This window comes from Labeo rohita, unplaced genomic scaffold (assembly GCF_022985175.1).
Source record: "Labeo rohita strain BAU-BD-2019 unplaced genomic scaffold, IGBB_LRoh.1.0 scaffold_120, whole genome shotgun sequence".
NCBI lineage: Eukaryota > Metazoa > Chordata > Actinopteri > Cypriniformes > Cyprinidae > Labeo > Labeo rohita.
In genome coordinates, this window is record NW_026127340.1 from 169,177 (window position 1) to 189,368 (window position 20,192).

At 35.2% G+C, this 20,192-nt stretch overlaps 4 gene segments (V, D, J or C); all 4 read left to right on the top strand.

Moving 5' to 3' along the window:
• Positions 1 to 2,192: 2,192 nt before the first annotated feature.
• On the top strand, positions 2,193 to 2,798 carry LOC127157801 (T cell receptor alpha variable 18-like). The segment is given in 2 exon segments: positions 2,193 to 2,238; positions 2,420 to 2,798. Coding segments are annotated over 2 exon segments (384 nt in total).
• Positions 2,799 to 8,050: 5,252 nt separating this feature from the next.
• LOC127157787 (T cell receptor alpha variable 8-4-like) lies at positions 8,051 to 8,696 on the top strand. The segment is given in 2 exon segments: positions 8,051 to 8,090; positions 8,287 to 8,696. Coding segments are annotated over 2 exon segments (450 nt in total).
• Positions 8,697 to 9,495: 799 nt separating this feature from the next.
• LOC127157788 (T cell receptor alpha variable 14/delta variable 4-like) lies at positions 9,496 to 12,499 on the top strand. The segment is given in 4 exon segments: positions 9,496 to 9,538; positions 9,666 to 10,000; positions 12,202 to 12,413; positions 12,487 to 12,499. Coding segments are annotated over 4 exon segments (603 nt in total).
• An 885-nt stretch (positions 12,500 to 13,384) lies between these two features.
• On the top strand, positions 13,385 to 15,689 carry LOC127157789 (T cell receptor alpha variable 16-like). The segment is given in 3 exon segments: positions 13,385 to 13,462; positions 13,590 to 13,923; positions 15,521 to 15,689. Coding segments are annotated over 3 exon segments (546 nt in total).
• The last annotated feature ends 4,503 nt before the right edge of the window (positions 15,690 to 20,192 follow it).

Sequence of the window (20,192 nt, forward strand, 5' to 3'; positions counted from 1 at the left end):
TAGGCGAGAGAGTAAACTTAAGTAGATCGAATTCCATTTTAAACAATATGAATTTCCTCCCCTACCGAAAGTTCAAAAACAGCCAAGCAAAAATAGTTACAAACGAAAATAGCGAGAAAATAAACGAACGGACGAGCCCCCAATTGTCACGACCTCACCAGTCTAGGTTGGAGAGGCCGGTGACAAGGAAAATAAAGAGAGGTAAATTTGAGATCGACAACACTCTTTCTCCTGTCCCAGCTCACAATGATTACGAAACAACACGATTTTTGATAAGTTTTCACAAAATTTATTATAACAAAATCAAAAGAATTGGAAGCATATCTCTTCGGAAGGGGATCAAGGCCAACAAAACAAACAAAAGGAAAACTAAACTAAGGAGTTAGGACTAAATTACCTATCAAAAACAAAATCTCAAAAGAAATACAGGAGCAGCCTTTCCTGACTCCTTAACTCACCAAAACCAGGAGAAAAAGTTTACACCAAAAAAAAAAAGGCAATCCCCAACCTACTTGCTTCAAAAAAGGAACGAAAGATTATTTACAAATAACGAATAAACAAAAGAAACAACGAATAACTGATTACAAACTTAAAATGTACCGTTGCAAGATACAGGGGAAACAAATCTTTCTTTCAATGTAGGCGCAACCTACTCACACAGCAATTCAACCAGGTTTTCGCAACAACGTTATTGGCAATTCGGTACATTCAAAAGACAAAGAAAAGTGCTGTCTGGGGCAGGAGACAGAGGACGAAAACGACGGAACTTCAGCACGCGCTCTCAACAGACACTTCCATACTGCTCTGCTTCCCCGTATTCAAACGCTCCCGCTTGCTGCGCAATTTCCTGCAGCTGGTTCCAATCAAGCGCTGCCAGTAGGAGAGAGGGAGAGAGAGAGAAGAGAGAGAGAGAGAGAAACTGCGTACAATGCATTGCACGCAATACAACAACAACAACAACAACAACCATCATGAGTACAAAAAAATAAAAAATTATATATATATATATACGTCCTATGACGTAACACTTTTAAATGACAATATCCTGGCCGGACCACTGTTGTCAGTGATATAAGTATTTGAAATGAACATGATTTCTTAATGTCTAGTGACATGTCAGGGCCATTTTATGATTAACTGAAATAAATTTCTTACATACGGTTCCTTTAACTGATTTTGTCTTCTCTGGAACATGACAGTATCTTCTGTAGCTTCTAAAGGGCAGTACTAAATGAAAAATATGATATTTAGACAAAATAAGAAGTTTTCCTGGCTCTTAATTCATTGTGTTTCCTTCTAAAGCATCAGTGAGTGTTAAAAGCTTCTGTAATAGTTGCAGTCTCTCAGTTGTCCTCAGTGTAAAAAGTTGGATCTCAAAATCATACAGTCATTGTTGGAAAGGGTGTTCACAAAATTGCTGAAAAACCAAAGAATTTGTGGGACCTGAAGGACTTTTCTGAAGAACAGCAGGCAGTTTAACTGTTCAGGACAAACAAGGGACTCATAAACAACTATCACTAAACTGAAAAAAAAAAAAAAAAAGCAGTGGACCATTCAGGTAACAACAGTATTAGGAATCAAGTTTATGTAAACTTTTAAACAGGGTAATTTTATAAATTCAACTATTATTTTCTGTGGACAATTGTAAATATCTTTTATGTGAAATGTCCTATTCAGGTCAGTACTAAATAAAAAATAACATGCATTTTGTATGACGCCTCTATTTTTGGTTAATTCATTAACATTTTGCAGATTCTGCAAGGTGTATGTAAACTACTGACTTCACCTACATTTACATAACATGAATCCAAAGCATTAGATAAATTATTATCATTAAAGTTTAAAACCACAATTAGGTACAGGTATGAAACAAATTTGAAGTTTTACAGTCATTATGTGTTTAGATGTATTCTGTTTTGGTGATAAATTTGGGTTTTGAGTTAAGTCTGATTCTGCTGTATATTCTAAATAAAATAAAATATTAAACTTTTTATGTTAATGTTTGTTCTACAAATAATTTAGAGGCTTTTTTTTTTTTTTTTTAAACTGGACCCCCAACTCTAGACCTAAAACATGTGTGTTTGGGGTCAGTAGGAGGGGCTTTAGTGTTTTGACAGCATGTAGGCCATCCTGAGGATGTGGTTTTAGAAATAGATTAGCTACAAACTGAACTGTCAGTCAGAACATTGGCCTCAACAATGTTGCTCTGTTTACTTGGCTTTCTATCTACATTCGGAGGTGAGTAGCTCAATTTCTGTTAAAATTAAATACTTTTAATCTTTTAACCACAAAAATGTCAGATTTTTCTTCATAATAGAACTGTACAATAAATCCTCCTGAGGTCAAGTTCACAAAGGCGTAACCAAAATACAACACCGTGATAAACCTACACTTACAAATACTCATTTATCTTTTTCAGCCAGTCACTGTGAAGATGTCATCACTCCTGTCCAAACTGAGGTGCATGGGAAGAGTGGGGATAAAATAACACTGTCTTGCAACTACTCCACACCTCTTTCTTTGTACTGGTATCGACAGTATCCAAAATCAACTCCAGAGTTCCTTCTTCTGATATTACAAACCAGTAGGGAGTCTGAAACCATGGAGCCTGGAATGTCCGTGAAATTAAATGAAGAGAAAACCTCTGTGAGTCTGGAGATCTCCTCTGCGAATGTAACAGACTCGGCAGTTTACTACTGTGCGTTGAAGCCCACAGTGAGAGGAAGCCCGGCAGCACCGTACAAAAACCTAAATCTATCTTAACAAAGCATATTTAAGTACTGAAAATGATACTAAATCCATAGAAACACTGCGTCTTTTTGAATATACATATGTGTCACATCTATTCTGAAAAACACAGTATTTATACTGTTCAGGACATTATTATTATTATGATAATCAATTCATTATTTAGTGCTGAATTATTTGATTAGACTAAAATAAGGTACAGAATCATTACAGAAGATTGTTATTATTATTAGCAAAATTATGTTCTTAAAACTAATGTTTCACTGTTTATTTCTCTCTTTGTGAAAAGGCTATGTAAAGTAAATAGGTAAATAAATCTGACAATGAAATGCATATACATAAGCAGAGATTTCAACAAACTCTTTTTTTACTATTTTAAGTTAGTAGCTAATTGTATGAATTCATACAATTTAATTTGTATGATTTTGTAAAATCTGCTCACACTTCAGTGGCGGTTGGTGTAGAGGTTTATTGACATTTGTTTACTTACATATTTACTGACATATCACTTAAGACTTACTGACTTAAAATTACAATTAAACTTTATTTGGAGCATTACTTTTTTGCACAATGCACATTTCTTAATATTAGGTCTAAAATGTGTTATCACTATTAATAATGATTGTATGATCTCTATATAATATCAGTCTTTCAATGAAAATATTGAAAATGTACCTGAAGTATACTTGCAGTACACTAGTTTAGTATAGGAAAATTACAATTGCAGGGTATATTTACATAAATTAATAAATGTATTTGTAGTATACTCAGAACAAAATATATATATTTGAAATACATTTTAGTATGTTTTTTTTTTCACTAAAAAATGTCATAAGCCATCATAGACTAGGAAACATTTTTAAAAGTTTGATGCATGCAAATAATATATATATTGTCACTGTAGGCACAGCTCTTTAGAACTAGTCTGAATAGGTAAAGACACATTTGTGCTTGTGCAGAAACATCATTCTTCCCCATTTCTTGGTTGTTTACAAAAATATATTGGAGTATATTGCATTTTTAATTACACAGAGTAAGGATATTTTTATTGCTTACTCACTTAAATGTTTACTGTCATGCCATATCAAAGCCATATTGACCCAGGTCAGTGTCTGTGCATCAACTCCTGTCATATAATAAATAAAAAGAACTGCAACAGTAAAATCATTTGAGTGCCAATGATTTTTTTCTTCATCATAGTGGGTACAGCACTGTGTCAAGAGGTGGAGCCAAAAGTTCACACCAAAGTTCATCCTCTACATCTATGAAAGTGGGCTGATGAGTGACAACAGACCACAGCGTTTTACTCCAAGAATTAATAAAAGCACAAAATGAGTGGATCTGGAGATCTCTTCTGTTGCAGTGACAGACTCTGCTGTGTACTACTGCGCCCTGAGGCCCACAGTGACAGGAAACAAAGCTACGCTGTACGAAAACATCACGCAGAGTGAAATGTATTTAATAAGCAAAGCACTGTGAATATATTCTAAGATATGTTTCTCAACTTAATTATAGATCACAATTTTATGTACTGCATATACAGCAGAAGTAGAAGTAAAATGTGCTAAGCTGCATCTCCTCAGGTTGAGGAACTTAGGTTGTCACTGTGCTTTGATGTTCAAGAATAACTAATTCTAGTTTAAACTGATTTTCATCTCTCTCTGTATTAGTGCTTCCTTTGAAGTGCAGAGGAATCCCCAAACCTGATATAGGTAACAGTCAAATTAGGACATACTGAGTTTGTGGTAACACCTGCAGCTGTCTGAAACTGAAATAGACATGTACGTTAAACCCATACATCCACTTTTTTATGCAAAAGGGAAAACACACTTGAGAAATGGCTACAAATACACTTAAAAATTGAAAATTGAAATAAAATAAACTGGAAAACAATGAGCACTACTGTAAAAAAAAAAAAAATCTATACATGAACTTCCAACTGAATATGACAAAAATAAACTTCCACATTTAAAATTCAGCCATGATTTTACATGCATTCTTTTAATCTTTCTCTGCTATTTTTTTTTCATTCTGGCCAAATTAAACATCGGATGAAAAGATGCACTAAAACGGTAGTTATGGACATTATCCATTATTTTAATGGCCATTTCCATTAATACGAAAACACAATGCAATGCTGTGCAAAATACAAAATACAGGTAACACAATCAATATGGAAAATTCCTTAATTTTAACACAGTACATTGTGGCCTGGTCAGATTTTTTTAGTTAGACTGTGGGTGGAGCTTTGAAAGAGATTCAAGAAAGATTTTCATTTCTCCATTATGAGATTCATTTGGTTTTTACAGTGCAGTCATGATGTGCCTGTGCACTCTGCTTCTGCTCTCAATAATACACGATAAGTTAAAGAAAAGTCACACATGACTTGGCACATTGACTTGGCTTATTTTCTAATGTGGAATCACTTCACTGTCACTCTGACATACCATCAACCAACATGTGCCTTTCTGTCATTGTCATTTTGGTTCTTCATATAGGTGAGTTTTGATTGATTTGATTTATTTATTTTATGTCTTTTTCTTCATTATTAATGTATTTATTCTTGTTTTTCATAGGTCACATTCTGACAAACATGATAACATCCCATGACTCACAAAAACAAATTTTAGAAGGTAACAGTGTAACACTCACATGTAACTACAGTGGAGCACCAGAAAATCTCCACTGGTCTCGTCAATATCCCAGATCTACACCAAAGTTCCTCCTCTATGAAAGTGGGCTGATGAGTGACAACAGACCACAGCGTTTTACTCCAAGAATTAATAAAAACACAAAACTAGTGGATCTGGAGATCTCTTCTGCTGCAGTGACAGACTCTGCTGTATACTACTGCGCCCTGAGGCCTACAGTGACAGGAAACAAAGCTATGCTGTACGAAAACATGTGGATATGTTTTCCACATGTTTTCACATATGCATATGGGACTGTGAATATATGTTTCTCAATTTATTTTATACATCACCAGTTTTATGTATTAAAATTTATCTTACTAAACTTAGGTTGTCACTGTGCTTTGATGTTCAAGGATAACTAATTTCTAGCACAGTTCTAGTTTAAACTGATATTCATCTCTGTCTGTATTATTGTTGCCTTTGAAGCGTAGAGGAATCACCAAACCTGATATAGGTAACAGTCAAATTAGGACATTTTTGAGTTTGTGGTAACACCTGCTGCTGTCTGAAACCAAAATAGACATGTACGTTAAAGCTATACATCCACTTTATTTATTTATTTTTTTTTTCAAAAGGGAAAATGCAATTGAGAAGTGGCTATAAATACACTTAAAAAATTACAAATTGAAATCAAATAAACTGAAAAAAAAATTGCACTACTGAACAAAACATATACAGTGGGTACGGAAAGTATTCAGACCCCCTTAAATTTTTTACTCTTTGTTATATTGCAGCCATTTGCTAAAATCATTTAAGTTCATTTTTTTTTTCCTCATTAATGTACACACAGCACCCCATATTGACAGAAAAACACAGAATTGTTGACATTTTTGCAGATTTATTAAAAAAGAAAAACTGAAATATCACATGGTCCTAAGTATTCAGACCCTTTGCTGTGACACTCATATATTTAACTCAGGTGCTGTCCATTTCTTCTGATCATCCTTGAGATGGTTCTACACCTTCATTTGAGTCCCGCTGTGTTTGATTATACTGACTGTACTTGATTAGGAAAGCCACACACCTGTCTATATAAGACCTTACAGCTCACAGTGCATGTCAGAGCAAATGAGAATCATGAGGTCAAAGGAACTGTCTGAAGAGCTCAGAGACAGAATTGTGGCAAGGCACAGATCTGGCCAAGGTTACAAAAAAATTTCTGCTGCACTTAAGGTTCCTAAGAGCACAGTGGCCTCCATAATCCTTAAATGGAAGACGTTTGGGACGACCAGAACCCTTCCTAGAGCCCTTCCAAACTGAGCTATTGGGGGAGAAGAGCCTTGGTCAGAGAGGTAAAGAAGAACCCAAAGATCACTGTGGCTGAGCTCCAGAGATGCAGTCGGGAGATGGGAGAAAGTTGTAGAAAGTCAACCATCACTGCAGCCCTCCACCAGTTGGGGCTTTATGGCAGAGTGGCCCGACGGAAGCCTCTCCTCAGTGCAAGACACATGAAAGCCTGCATGGAGTTTGCTAAAAAACACCTGAAGGACTCCAAGATGGTGAGAAATAAGATTCTCTGGTCTGATGAGACCAAGATAGAACTTTTTGGCCTTAATTCTAAGCGGTATGTGTGGGGAAAACCAGGCACTGCTCATCACCTGTCCAATACAGTCCCAACAGTGAAGCATGGTGGTGGCAGCATCATGCTGTGGGGGTGTTTTTCAGCTGCAGGGACAGGACGACTGGTTGCAATCGAGGGAAAGATGAATGCGGCCAAGTACAGGGATATCCTGGACGAAAACCTTCTCCTGAGCGCTCAGGACCTCAGACTGGGCCGAAGGTTTACCTTCCAACAAGACAATGACCCTAAGCACACAGCTAAAATAACGAAGGAGTGGCTTCACAACAACTCCATGGCTGTTCTTGAATGGCCCAGCCAGAGCCCTGACTTAAACCCAATTGAGCATCTCTGGAGAGACCTAAAAATGGCTGTCCACCAACGTTTACCATCCAACCTGACAGAACTGGAGAGGATCTGCAAGGAGGAATGGCAGAGGATCCCCAAATCCAGGTGTGAAAAACTTGTTGCATCTTTCCCAAAAAGACTCATGGCTGTATTAGATCAAAAGGGTGCTTCTACTAAATACTGAGCAAAGGGTCTGAATACTTAGGACCATGTGATATTTCAGTTTTTCTTTTTTAATAAATCTGCAAAAATGTCAACAATTCTGTGTTTTTCTGTCAACATGGGGTGCTGTGTGTACATTAATGAGGAAAAAAATGAACTTAAATGATTTTAGCAAATGGCTGCAATATAACAAAGAGTGAAAAATTTAAGGGGGTCTGAATACTTTCCGTACCCACTGTATATACAGAGTATTTTTTTTAAAAACTTCCAATTGGATATGACACAAATACAATGTGTAATCACACCCAGATAAAATCATGCATTTCCATTAATGCTAAAACACAACACAACGCGGTGCAAAATACAGGTAAAAATGTTGTAAAATATTGTAAAAAATCAAAATGGAAAATTCCTAAGTTTTAATACAGTACATGTGCCCTATTTTTACAAATTTTCTTGAGTGTGCGTGGAGCTTTGAGAGCAATTCAAGACTTTCATTTCTCAATTATGAGCTTCATTTGGTTTTTACAGTGCAGTCACAATGTTTCTGTGCAGTCTGCTTCTGCTGTCAATAATACAGGGTAAGTTAAAGTTTATATATATATATATATATATATATATATGTGTGTGTGTGTGTGTGTGTGCATGTGTGTGATTATATAACTGTTTTTAAATATCTGTCTGTTTTTGTGATTATTTACCAGCATTTATTAATACTTTGTCATACTTCACAGTTTTCACTCTTTTTTATCAACATTTTCTACAAATATTTTGCAGATGAATCGATTGCACAGACAATAACACCACTGCAGAGCAGAGCACAAGTTACTGAGGGGATGTTAGTCAATCTGTCTCGCAAATATGATGTCACTGCACAGAGTTTACTTTGGTACCGACAATATCCCGGATCAGGACTGGAATTTCTGTTCCTTGTCGTTGAGTCATCCAAGAAGACTGCAGTATATGCAGATCCCCCAATTCCTGGACTGGATGGTGAAATGATATTGAAAGACAAGCGAGTGGATCTGGTGATCTCCTCTGCTGAAGTGTCAGACTCCGCTGTGTACTACTGTGCCATGGTGCCCACAATGACAGAAAACATGACAACACTGTACAAAAACCTCCAACCATACTCCATGTGCAATAAACAAATGGTGTTCATAGAAAGTATCAAGACACATTTCTAGCTCTGCCTGATTTTAAATGAAAGCTTTGGCCTACCCTGAAATTATTCATGCCATTAACATTACATGAGCGGTTAAATTACATGCGCTATAAAACCAAGCTCATTCAGGGACCTTATTGCATTTTTTTAATCTGTCAGTCAAACGCTTTTGATGAGTTGCATTCATTACTATAATATGAGATCCTGGCACGTATTCTTTCAGAACTGGACAGAAAAGTAAGAAAAAATAGTAGCATTTATTTAAAACGAAAAAATATATATTAAGACATGCAATGCAGAGGTATGTTATTAAACACAGATATACTGTATCTAAGCCTACGTGCACCTAACCACTAATATATAAGATATAAGAACAATTCAACAATTCAATTAAAAAACTTGCTCAAAATAAACATAAAACAACCACAGGGTGGCACATGTTCCTGTTGTGAGTGTTTACTGTAAGGTACTATGCATATGCACTGTAATGTCATGTAATATGTGATGCTAATTAGAGCCAGTTGATTGTCTTGTTCCTTAAGAAAGGGAAGTTCATATATTTACTATTACCCTTATTTAATTCTATTTGATGACAATTGTATTGAAATGTGTTTCCCATGGACATTGCAGACATAGATACTTGTAATGTGATGGCCAAAATGATCCAAAAGGGGGCATTCTCCACCCTAAAATGAATTCTTCCAAAACCAATTCTTCAGCGTGTTCACAAAAGAGCACATGCAGTAAGGGAAGGAGATACAAGGTGATTCCTTCCGGCAAGCAGAAGTTTCAAACAGTTGCTCATCTATTCATTGTCAGTAATGCTGTTCTTTTTCAGTCTGTGGCTTATTTCCCTTTTAACAGGTAAGATACATACATGCAATTAATCAAACAAACATGACTAAAAACAAAACAATATAACATACTTTACTGTAGTTCTGTTCATGTTTATTCATTATTCCCGTTGTTTTTCCCCCTCTGTTTCTCTTAGGTGATGCCTCTAGTGAGGGAATAACACCAGTCTCTCTTCATGTATTTGTCTCAGAAGGTAAACCAATCACCCTGTCCTGCAATTACAATGGGTCATCTGGTACAAATGCTCTCCACTGGTATCGTCAGTACCCGGGATCCAGACCAGACTTCCTGTATCTAGTTAATGAAGCTGCATTTAAGCAACCAGCTGTTCCTCCAATTCCTGGAATATCCGCTACATTAAATGAGGAGAAAAATCGTGTGGATCTGGAGATCAATGGCACTGCCTTAAATGATTCTGCTCTGTACTACTGTGCCCTGCAGCCCACAGTGACAGGAAACAACACATACACTGTACTAAAATCACACACTTTAAATAGAAGTTGCAATCTGTATTCACTGTCTGTACTCAGTGGATGATTATGCATGTTTGCATTTCAGCATTTTGATCAAGCATTTGGGAGCCAACTGACTTCAAGAAAACAGAATATTAAAATGTGTAAAACCAGAATTTTAAGACATGTATTTTTGTAAACCACTTTAACAATTTGGACTAGTACAGTCTACATTTTGACACATTTTAGTCCTAATTTTTCACAACGATGAAAGCTTTTATTTTTCCTCTCATTACTGCATTTCAGAGATGGTCATGGAGCATAAATACCAAAATATTGATATATCAATCATTATTAAAGCATAAACTAATCTGTGACCTAAAAACTTGTACATTACCCACTCAAGTTTGGCAAAAAGTTGTTAATGTAACGATGATAAATCTACCAGACTCTACCTTTTCTCATGAAAATCTACATATTAACAGTCAAAATGGATTTTTGCATGTACACTCACAAAAAACACATACAAAAGTCCTTACTGGCATAGTATTCTTTCAAAAGTATTAATACAGTGAAGGTACATATTATTGCCTAAGGTCTTCAACATGGAAGTAAGCTTATCGGTGAGACCTCCGGTTCATTAGCCGCTGTAGAAAACAACAAGAAGAATAACAATGTGCAGTAAAAGGTAAAACTGCTTGCACTACAAACTAGTGTTTTCATAATTAAGGTAGTACATTAAAGTAATATGGTAAGACACCAATTTGCAATATCAAGAAGCAAAACAAGCTGTTTTGTACAGCTAAAAATAGCTGGACACAGATGAGATCAGAAGCCAGAATCATAAAATTTACGAATGGCTGCGCCCACTCTTACAAGAAAATTAAGGTGGATACATATAAATATGCATCCTTTTTTTCTAAAAGTGTATGACATTTTATGTAATCAAAATCACACAGAGATAATGTGGGTGGAGCTTTAAGATAATCAAGATGGAGGCATTTACCTCTTATTTGACTCCAGTCTGTTCCTCAGCAGTGCAAAAATGAGTTCTCTTTTTTACCTACTTGTAATTTTAGCCATACAGGGTGAGTAGGTTTAATTCAGTTTAATTACTTTATTTAAAATGTTATATAAATTCTCATACATTTATAAAAAAAAATACTATTTATCTTCATACTGCAGATAATGGATTTGTATTTTTTTTCCTGATGTTTTTTCATGCTCTATTTGTAAATCTTTTGCCCGATCAATAGCACCATTGCAGACCACAGAACATGCCACTGAGAGACAGCCAGTCATTCTATCGTGTGAATATGATACCCAAGCACGTAGTTTACAGTGGTATCGACAATATCCTGGATCAACCAGAATTTTTTCAACCAGAATCCGAGACAAAAACAATCAGTTTGACAGACAAACAAACAAAAGGAAACACAATAACACTGTACAAAAAATTAAATTACATGTAATAGTAATATTTTTTAAAAAATTATGATTCCATAATAATGATTTTGGTCTGTTTTACTCAAATTTTATAACATTTTTATAAACATTATGCTATATAATTTTGTATATATTTCAATTACACAAAAACAAACAAATATTTTTGTTTCTTATATTTCTATTTCTAACAAAAACAGAAGTTTTTGGTGGAAGGAAAACATTCAAACATTCAAAAAAAATTAGTTTGGTTTAGTTTAGTTTGAAATAATATTTCAAACTAAATCTGATACACTGATAATGTGATATGTCTGAGTGTTTTCATTTATACACTGCAAGCAATGGGTGGAGCTTTTGGGTGAATCTCACAAAAATTCACATCTGTGAGCAGTTTTCATTCACTGTTTGTGGTGCAAAGATGATTCTGTGCTGTGTTCTTGTGATTTCATTAACAGAATGTAAGTGACATACAGTACTATATATCTTTGTTTAAAGATGGAATTGTAATTAATTGTATTATCAAGCTTGTATGCCAGTTCATAGTAATTAATTTACATTTTTCACATTTACATTATAATGTAGAATGTATAAATGTATTTCATCATTTGCTTCAACATCTTGTTGTTCTCTCTAATGGACAGCTTTTTGTTCTACGCAGACACATATGCACAGACAATAAGACCACTGCAGAACAACATTCATGTCACTGAAAAGCAGCCTGTCATGCTCTCATGCAAATATGAAGGAAGTGCAAACAGTCTACATTGGTATCGACAGTATCCTGGATCCAAACCTGAATTTGTGCTCCTTGTCATGGAGTCATCTGCAAAACATGTAAAATATGCAGAGCCCCGCATCCCAGAAATGGATGGGAAAATGAGTATGAAAGACAAGCAAGTGGATCTGAAGATCACCTCAGCTGAAGTGTCAGACTCTGCAATGTATTACTGTGCCCTGGAGCCCACAGTGACAGGAAACACATCAACACTGTACAAAAACCTCTCTGAAGTGAAAAAAAAAAACGACATTCTTTTGTAATAGCCTCATGTTTTCTGCTTACAGATTGAACAAGTAATTTAAAATTAAAAGAACATGCTGAAGATCTTTCATAAATAAGAAATTATTATTTTTTTAAAATAGCTATAAATAATGTAAAAATATTGGATATTTCAACACAAATATGACCAAATTAAATCTGAAAATGAATAGGCATGAGTTTTTGGGCAAGATTTTATTTCAAATTCATATGAATGTATAAAGGAAAGATAAAATCTTATGCAGTGTGATGAATCAAGTCTTTTACAAATTTAAACCACATTTTTGACTGCGTTCAATTATTTTAAACAACATAGTATAGCATGTATAGCATGTCCGATCACAGGCATATTCCCAAGTATTCCATGTGAAATACCCTTTTGTGTTTCATTTTATATAAATGATCTTATTTTTTTCATAAAGATTTTTATAATGAAAAGTTGAGAGGACAAAGAACAAAATTGTGGATTCGGTGGTTCAGTGAAGTAACCCAATACATTTATTTAATATAAACCATATTGCAAACCTCCAAGATAATCAAAAAGTCCAACAAAATATGCTGTTTTATGAATGATAACCTTGTTCTTTAACATCTGATTGATGTAAACTCATTATTGCAACCACATGGTGGCATATGTCTCAGTAGACACTGTAGCCCTGTCAGATCAGCAGATTAACAGTGATGATGTATGGGTTTCATCTTGTATAAACTCAAATGACGGGTATAAAACAGAATCAACATAATCTAAATTCAATATACTGTCCGCATCAGTCAAACTACTTGTCTGTAAACAGCTGCTCCAATTAGTAATGCAAAATTATCAGTAAAGTAATTGCATAAAATGTACAGTAGACGGCAGTGTTCACTCAATTTACAGAAGATTTAACTATGCAAAAAAAAAGTCAGAGTCACATCAGCCAGTCTGCGAGTTACAAAGTTTGAGCTGCTTGTGATGATCCATGATGTTTCTATTGAGTCCCTGGTTCATTCTTTTCTTCTCAGGTAAGATATTTGACATTTGTATGGAATCATTTGAGTAACCATTCCAAAATAAAGTCATTAATAATTAATAAAGACATTAATAATTGTGATGAATGGCTATTAAACTGCAATGCTCTGTCTGTTTCAGGTGATGCAAGTGGAGAAGAAATAACTCCCCTCTCCCCATCTGAGCTTGGTATCAATGGTCACTCCATTACTTTGGCCTGCAATTATGATGGGTCTTACGCCAGTGATTCTCTCCTGTGGTATCGTCAATACAGCAGCTCCAAACTAGAGTTTTTGTTTCTGGTTAGTGAATCCGATCTTCAGCAGCCAGCTGACCCTCCAATACCTGGAGTGTCTGCTGAATTAAATAAGGAGAAGAACCGTGTGTATCTGGAGATCTCCTCTGCTTCAGTATCAGACTCTGCGATGTACTACTGTGCCCTGAAGCCCACAGTGACAGGAAACCCCAAAACACTGTACAAAAAGAAGGGGGAAACCAAACAACCAAACTATGTAACTGACGAACTCCATTAAGTAGCAAAATCAACCTCTATATATCTCTGTCTTTATTGTATTATATACTTTAATAATATATTTGCATAAGGCTGCAACCACTAAATAAACATCACTGGAATGCTCAGCAAAGGTCATGCAGTTTTAAACTTTGCTTAAGCGGTTTTCCGATGAAAACAAATGTGTATTTCTACACGCTCTGAAATTTGCAGCATCGAGCATATACATTTCACTAACATGTATTCATTGTGTTTTTCTTCCAGAATCAATATTTCCTGATAATTCACTCGCCTCCATGTCATCCAAGATGTTAATGTCATGTTCATGCCAACAGGGTTAAGGTCTAAACTGCAGTTTCAATGCAGCTTCAAAGGGCTCTACATGATCCCAGACAAAGAATAAGAGTCTTATGTAGTGATACGATCTGTAATTTCCAAAAAAAAAAAAAAATGCATATACTTTTTAACCACAAATGCTTGTCTTGCACTGGCTCGACCTCGCACATTATGTAATCATGTTGCAAAGGTCACGCAAAAATACAGACCCAGTGTTTACGAAGCGAACGTGCAAAGAAAGTCAAACGCCCTTTACAAAAAAAGGTAAAACAACAATGTTGGATGATTTTGAAGTTGGAGGAGAAAATGAGATGGAGTTTTTTGCCCTACCCTACCTTTTTGAAACAAAGTACACAGACGAAGAACTAACCACCTGTGACCTTTTCAATGAGATTACTTAATGCATAAAGTTGGGCTGGTACAAGACAAGCATTTGTGGTTAAGAAGTGAACATTTTTATTTTTGTATAGAAAATGACGGATCGTTTTGCTAAATAAGACCCTTATTCCTCGATTGGGATCATGTAGAGCCCAACTGCACTGAATTGTAATTGCACTGAATCTGCGATTTGGATCTTCAGCCCATTGGCTCCCAATAAAGACCTAGGTTGAGAAAAATCCTGGAAAATTTAAGGCCTTCACTGTATCACAATTAAAACATTTTTCTCTATTTTGGAGATTCTTTTGATTTCAAAAAGCTTATGACATAACTGTAACAGTTCAATTTCCTCAGATTTCACTGGTGGGAAATATCTCTAATAATTTCTAAGAATCAACAGAGGATCCCACAGTCCTTTGGGTGGAGCTTGATGAGAATGGGTACAGCAGAAGGCAGTCCTGTTTCTCCAAATTTTATTTTACAGATGATCTCCCCCAGTCATAATGATTTTGTTTTACCTTAACATTTTGGCACTTCTAGCAGGTATGTAAATTTGCATTTGTTAATATATCTATATTTTCTCAGACTATAAACACCTATAAAAATATATTAACAAACAGATACATTTACTGAAGGTGCACTATTATTATTGATCTTCTGTTGTTTATATTTTCCCAGAGAGTATTTCTGCGAATGTAATAACACAACTCTCTACTGAAAATCATGCTTTTCAAGGTGAAAAGGTGACTCTTTCATGCAAGTACAGTGGAAGTAACATACAGAGTTTTCTGTGGTACAAGCAGCATCCCAACACTGCCCCTGAACTTCTCTTTCAAGCTTTTCAAAGTTTGGTTCCACAGCAGAAGGACCGTTATGTTGCTGAAGTACAAAAGGGCAAAGAACATATGATCCTGGAGATCTCCAAAACTGAAGTGGCAGATGCTGCAATATACTACTGTGCCCTGGTGCCCACAGTGACAGGAAACCCTTCAACACTGTACAAAAACCTGACATGATGAAATATACACAGAAAGATAGTAAGAAAGAAAGACCTAATGAGAAAAACATTTTTGGGTTTCCCCCAAAAAACTTTTATTGAACAGTTTTTCAAAGAACCAACTTTTTCTACATGGCAAGAATATCAAACAAATTTTATCCACTAACCTTCTGTATGATGGAAAGTTTCCATAGATGTTACTTTTTCTTTATGGAAACAGTAATGTCAATAAAGAACCTTTCAAATGTCCCAGAAAATATGCTGTACTGTCAATAATTACATTGTTCTCTCAGCTGATTGATTCAAATTAATTACTGCAGACACACAATAGCATTATTTCATGTTTTTCCAGTGATGCTTGGGTTTCATAGCACTGACATAAACTGTATAAAATCAACAGTATCTAAAATCAAATACACCTTCCACATCAGTCAGACTACTAGTCCCTAAATAGCTACTGTACAAACGAATTAGTAACCAGTAAAGTAACAGCATGAAATGTACAGCAGATGGCAGTGTTCACTCGGATTACAGATCATTCGAATCATCAATTGTTGTAACATTTGATTTGAAGTTTAGGTGAAAACAACTAAATGAACCTGATGAATTACACTAAATAGTAAATTAAACCTGTATATGGCTGTCTTTACTGTAATGCTGCAACCACAAAATGTACATAGCATGTACATAGCTCAGCAGAAGGTCAAGCTGTTTTAAATTGTGGGCTTCAGGTAAAAAGAAATGTACATGTCTAAATATACTGAAGTTTGCTGTAGCAAACATATAGATTTCTCGTATCATGTATTTCTTGTGATTAGACCGCTACTTGTAAATCTAGTGGCAATACTGATGCTTTTTTCATCTATTAGCAAAAGCTGCAAAAGAAAAACATAACTAACCTACCTACCTAAAATAACATAAATACCTACTAAAGAGACTCTAAAAGAGACACTAGGACAAGGAAATACTGTACTAGAGCCATTCATGTGACTCAGAGGGTGGAACTTTGTGTTTCTGAATGGATGTCACAAAAGTGGAAGTGAAACAGACATCTTGATTTTGGCATCCAATACATCAACCATTATGATTGTCCTCACACTTACTATTTTATGCCATAATATGGATGAGATTAACTCATACAAACATATTTTTAATTCCTCTAAATTAATATAAATCATTTTAAATTGAGTAGAAATCTTATCAAATGTAATGTATTTCATGACTCCCATCAAGCTGATTCCCTAACCAAGCTTCTTTATTAGAATTTATCAACATGGAGGTTTGGGAGCGGCAACTTCAACCATGTTACCACACTTTCTAGGCAAAGTTGATGAAGATACCCAACAAGTGAATCTTACGATGTTATACCTTACTTGGAAATATTCAGCTGTGTACTGCTGTGCAATGGTGACCACAGTCACAGAAAACTTACAATATAGAATGAAGGCCTTTCAAGTGACAGTTAAACATTTTCCTCCTCTCTTTTGGAGATGAAATATTCTCTTGATTCTAAAATCTTACATATAACAAATTAAGTGCTAATAAATTATATCAATAACATTTCTCTTTTATAAATTAAGCAGGTAGTGTGTCTACACACTTCACAGTTTACAGAAGCACTTATAACATATTTAAGATATGTGTATGACTTTTCTTTTTAATGAGTTGTTTGTAATTAACTATAAATATATGAAACAAAATGCATAATACAGTTACATTTCTTTTTAGGATTTTTTAAATTACATGTTACAATGACAGACAATTTCTTCATACTTTTGTTGTGGGAAATATCTGTATCCACTATTCATTTCTAAGAATCAACATAGAGTCCCACAGTCCTTTGGGTGGAGCTTGATGAGAATGGGTACAGCAGAAGGCAGTTCTGTGTTTCTCCAAATCTCATTTTGCACTTGATCTCCCCCAGTCATAATGATTTTGTTTTACCTTAATGTTTTGGCATTTCTAACAGGTATGTAAATTCATTATTTACATTTGTTAGTATATTTATATTTGCTAGTAGACTATATACCTCTATAAGAATATATTAACAAACAGATACATTTACTGAAGGTGCACTATTACTGATCTTCTGTTGTTTTTATTTTCCCAGAGAGTGTTTCTGCAAATGAAATAACACAACTCTCTCCTGTAAATCATGCTTTTGAAGGAGAAAAGGTGACTCTTTCATGCAACTACAGTGGAAGTAACATAAAGAGTTGGCAGTGGTACAAACAATATCCCAACACTGCCCCTGAATTTCTCTTGCAAGCTTTTCAAAGTTCGGTTCCACGGCAGGAGGACCGTTATGTTGCTGAAGCACAAAAAGGCAAAGAACATCTGATCCTGGAGATCTCCAAAACTGAAGTGACAGATGCTGCAATATACTACTGTGCCCTGGTGCCCACAGTAACAGGAAATCCTTCAACACTGTACAAAAACCTGACATGATGAAGAATACACAGAAAGATAGTAAGAAAGAAAGACCTAATGAGAAAAACATTTTTGGGTTTCCCCCAAAAAACTTTTATTGAACAGTTTTTCAAAGAACCAACTTTTTCTACATGGCAAGAATATCAAACTAATTTTATCCACTAACCTTCTGTATGATGGAAAGTTTCCATAGATGTTACTTTTTCTTTATGGAAACAGTAATGTCAATAAAGAACCTTTCAAATGTCCCACAAAATATGCTGTACTGTCAATAATTACATTGTTCTCTCAGCTGATTGATTCAAATTAATTACTGCAGACACATGATAGCATTATTTCATGTTTTTCCAGTGATGCTTGGGTTTCATAGCACTGACATAAACTGTATAAAATCAACAGTATCTAAAATCAAATACACCTTCTACATCAGTCAGACTACTAGTCCCTAAATAGCTACTGTAATTAGTAACTAGTAAAGCAACAGCATGAAATGTACAGCAGATGGCAGTGTTCTCTCGGATTACAGATCATTTGAATCATCAATTGTTGTAACATTTGATCTGAAATTTAGGGGAAAACAACTAAATGAACCTGATGAATTACACTAAATAGTGAATTAAACCTCTGTATGACTGTCTTTACTGTAATGCTGCAACCACAAAATGTACATAACCGGAAAGCTCAGCAGAAGGTCAAGCTGTTTTAAATTGTGGGTTTCAGGTAAAAAGAAATGCGCATGTCTAAATGCTCTGAAGTTTGCTGTAGCAAACATATAGATTTCTCGTATCATGTATTTCTTGTGATTAGACCGCTACTTGTAAATCTAGTGGCAATACTGATGCTTTTTTCATCTATTAGCAAAAGTTGCAAAAGAAAAACATAACTAACCTACCTACCTAAAATAACATAAATACCTACTAAAGAGACTCTAAAAGAGACACTAGGACAAGGAAATACTGTACTAGAGCCATTCATGTGACTCAGAGGGTGGAACTTTGTGTTTCTGAATGGATGTCACAAAAGTGGAGGTGAAACAGACATCTTGATTTTGGCATTCAATACATCAACCATTATGATTGTCCTCACACTTACTATTTTATGCCATAATATGGATGAGATTAACTCATACAAACATATTTTTTTCAAACATATTATTTCATTAATTCCATCAAGCTGATTCCCTAACCAAGCTTCTTTATTAGAATTTATCAACATGGAGGTTTGGGAGCGGCAAGTGAATCTTACGATGTTTTTACTTGGAAAACCATGTTACCACACTTTCTAGGCAAATAACAAATTAAGTGCTAATAACATACAAAATAATAATTTAAGACTGCAGTTGTTTGTAATACACTTACATTTTTTTAGGACTTTTTAAATTGCATGTTACAATTTCTTCATACTTTTGTTGTGGGAAATATCTGTATTCACTATTTATTTCTAAGGATCAACACAGGGTCCCACAGTCCTTTGGGTGGAGCTTGATGAGAATGGGTACAGCAGAAGGCAGTTCTGTGTTTCTCCAAATCTCATTTTGCACTTGATCTCCCCCAGTCATAATGATTTTGTTTTACCTTAATGTTTTGGCATTTCTAACAGGTATGTAAATTTGATATTTACATTTGTTAATATATTTATATTTGCTAACAGATACATTTACTGAAGGTGCACTATTATTATTGATCTTCTGTTGTTTATATTTTCCCAGAGAGTGTTTTTGCAAATGCAATAACACAACTCTCTACTGAAAATCATGCTTTTGAAGGAGAAAAGGTGACTCTTTCATGCAACTACAGTGGTAACATACAGAATTTTCAGTGGTACAGACAGTATCCCAACACTGGCCCTGAATTTCTCTTGCAAGCTTTTGAAGGTTCGGTTCCACAGCAGAAGGACCGTTACGTTGCTGAAGCACAAAAGGACAAAAAACATCTGATCCTGGAGATCTCCAAAACTGAAGTGGCAGATGCTGCAATATACTACTGTGCCCTGGTGCCCACAGTGACAGGAAACCCTTCAACACTGTACAAAAACCTGACATGATGAAGAATACACAGAAAGATAGTAAGAAAGAAAGACCTAATGAGAATAC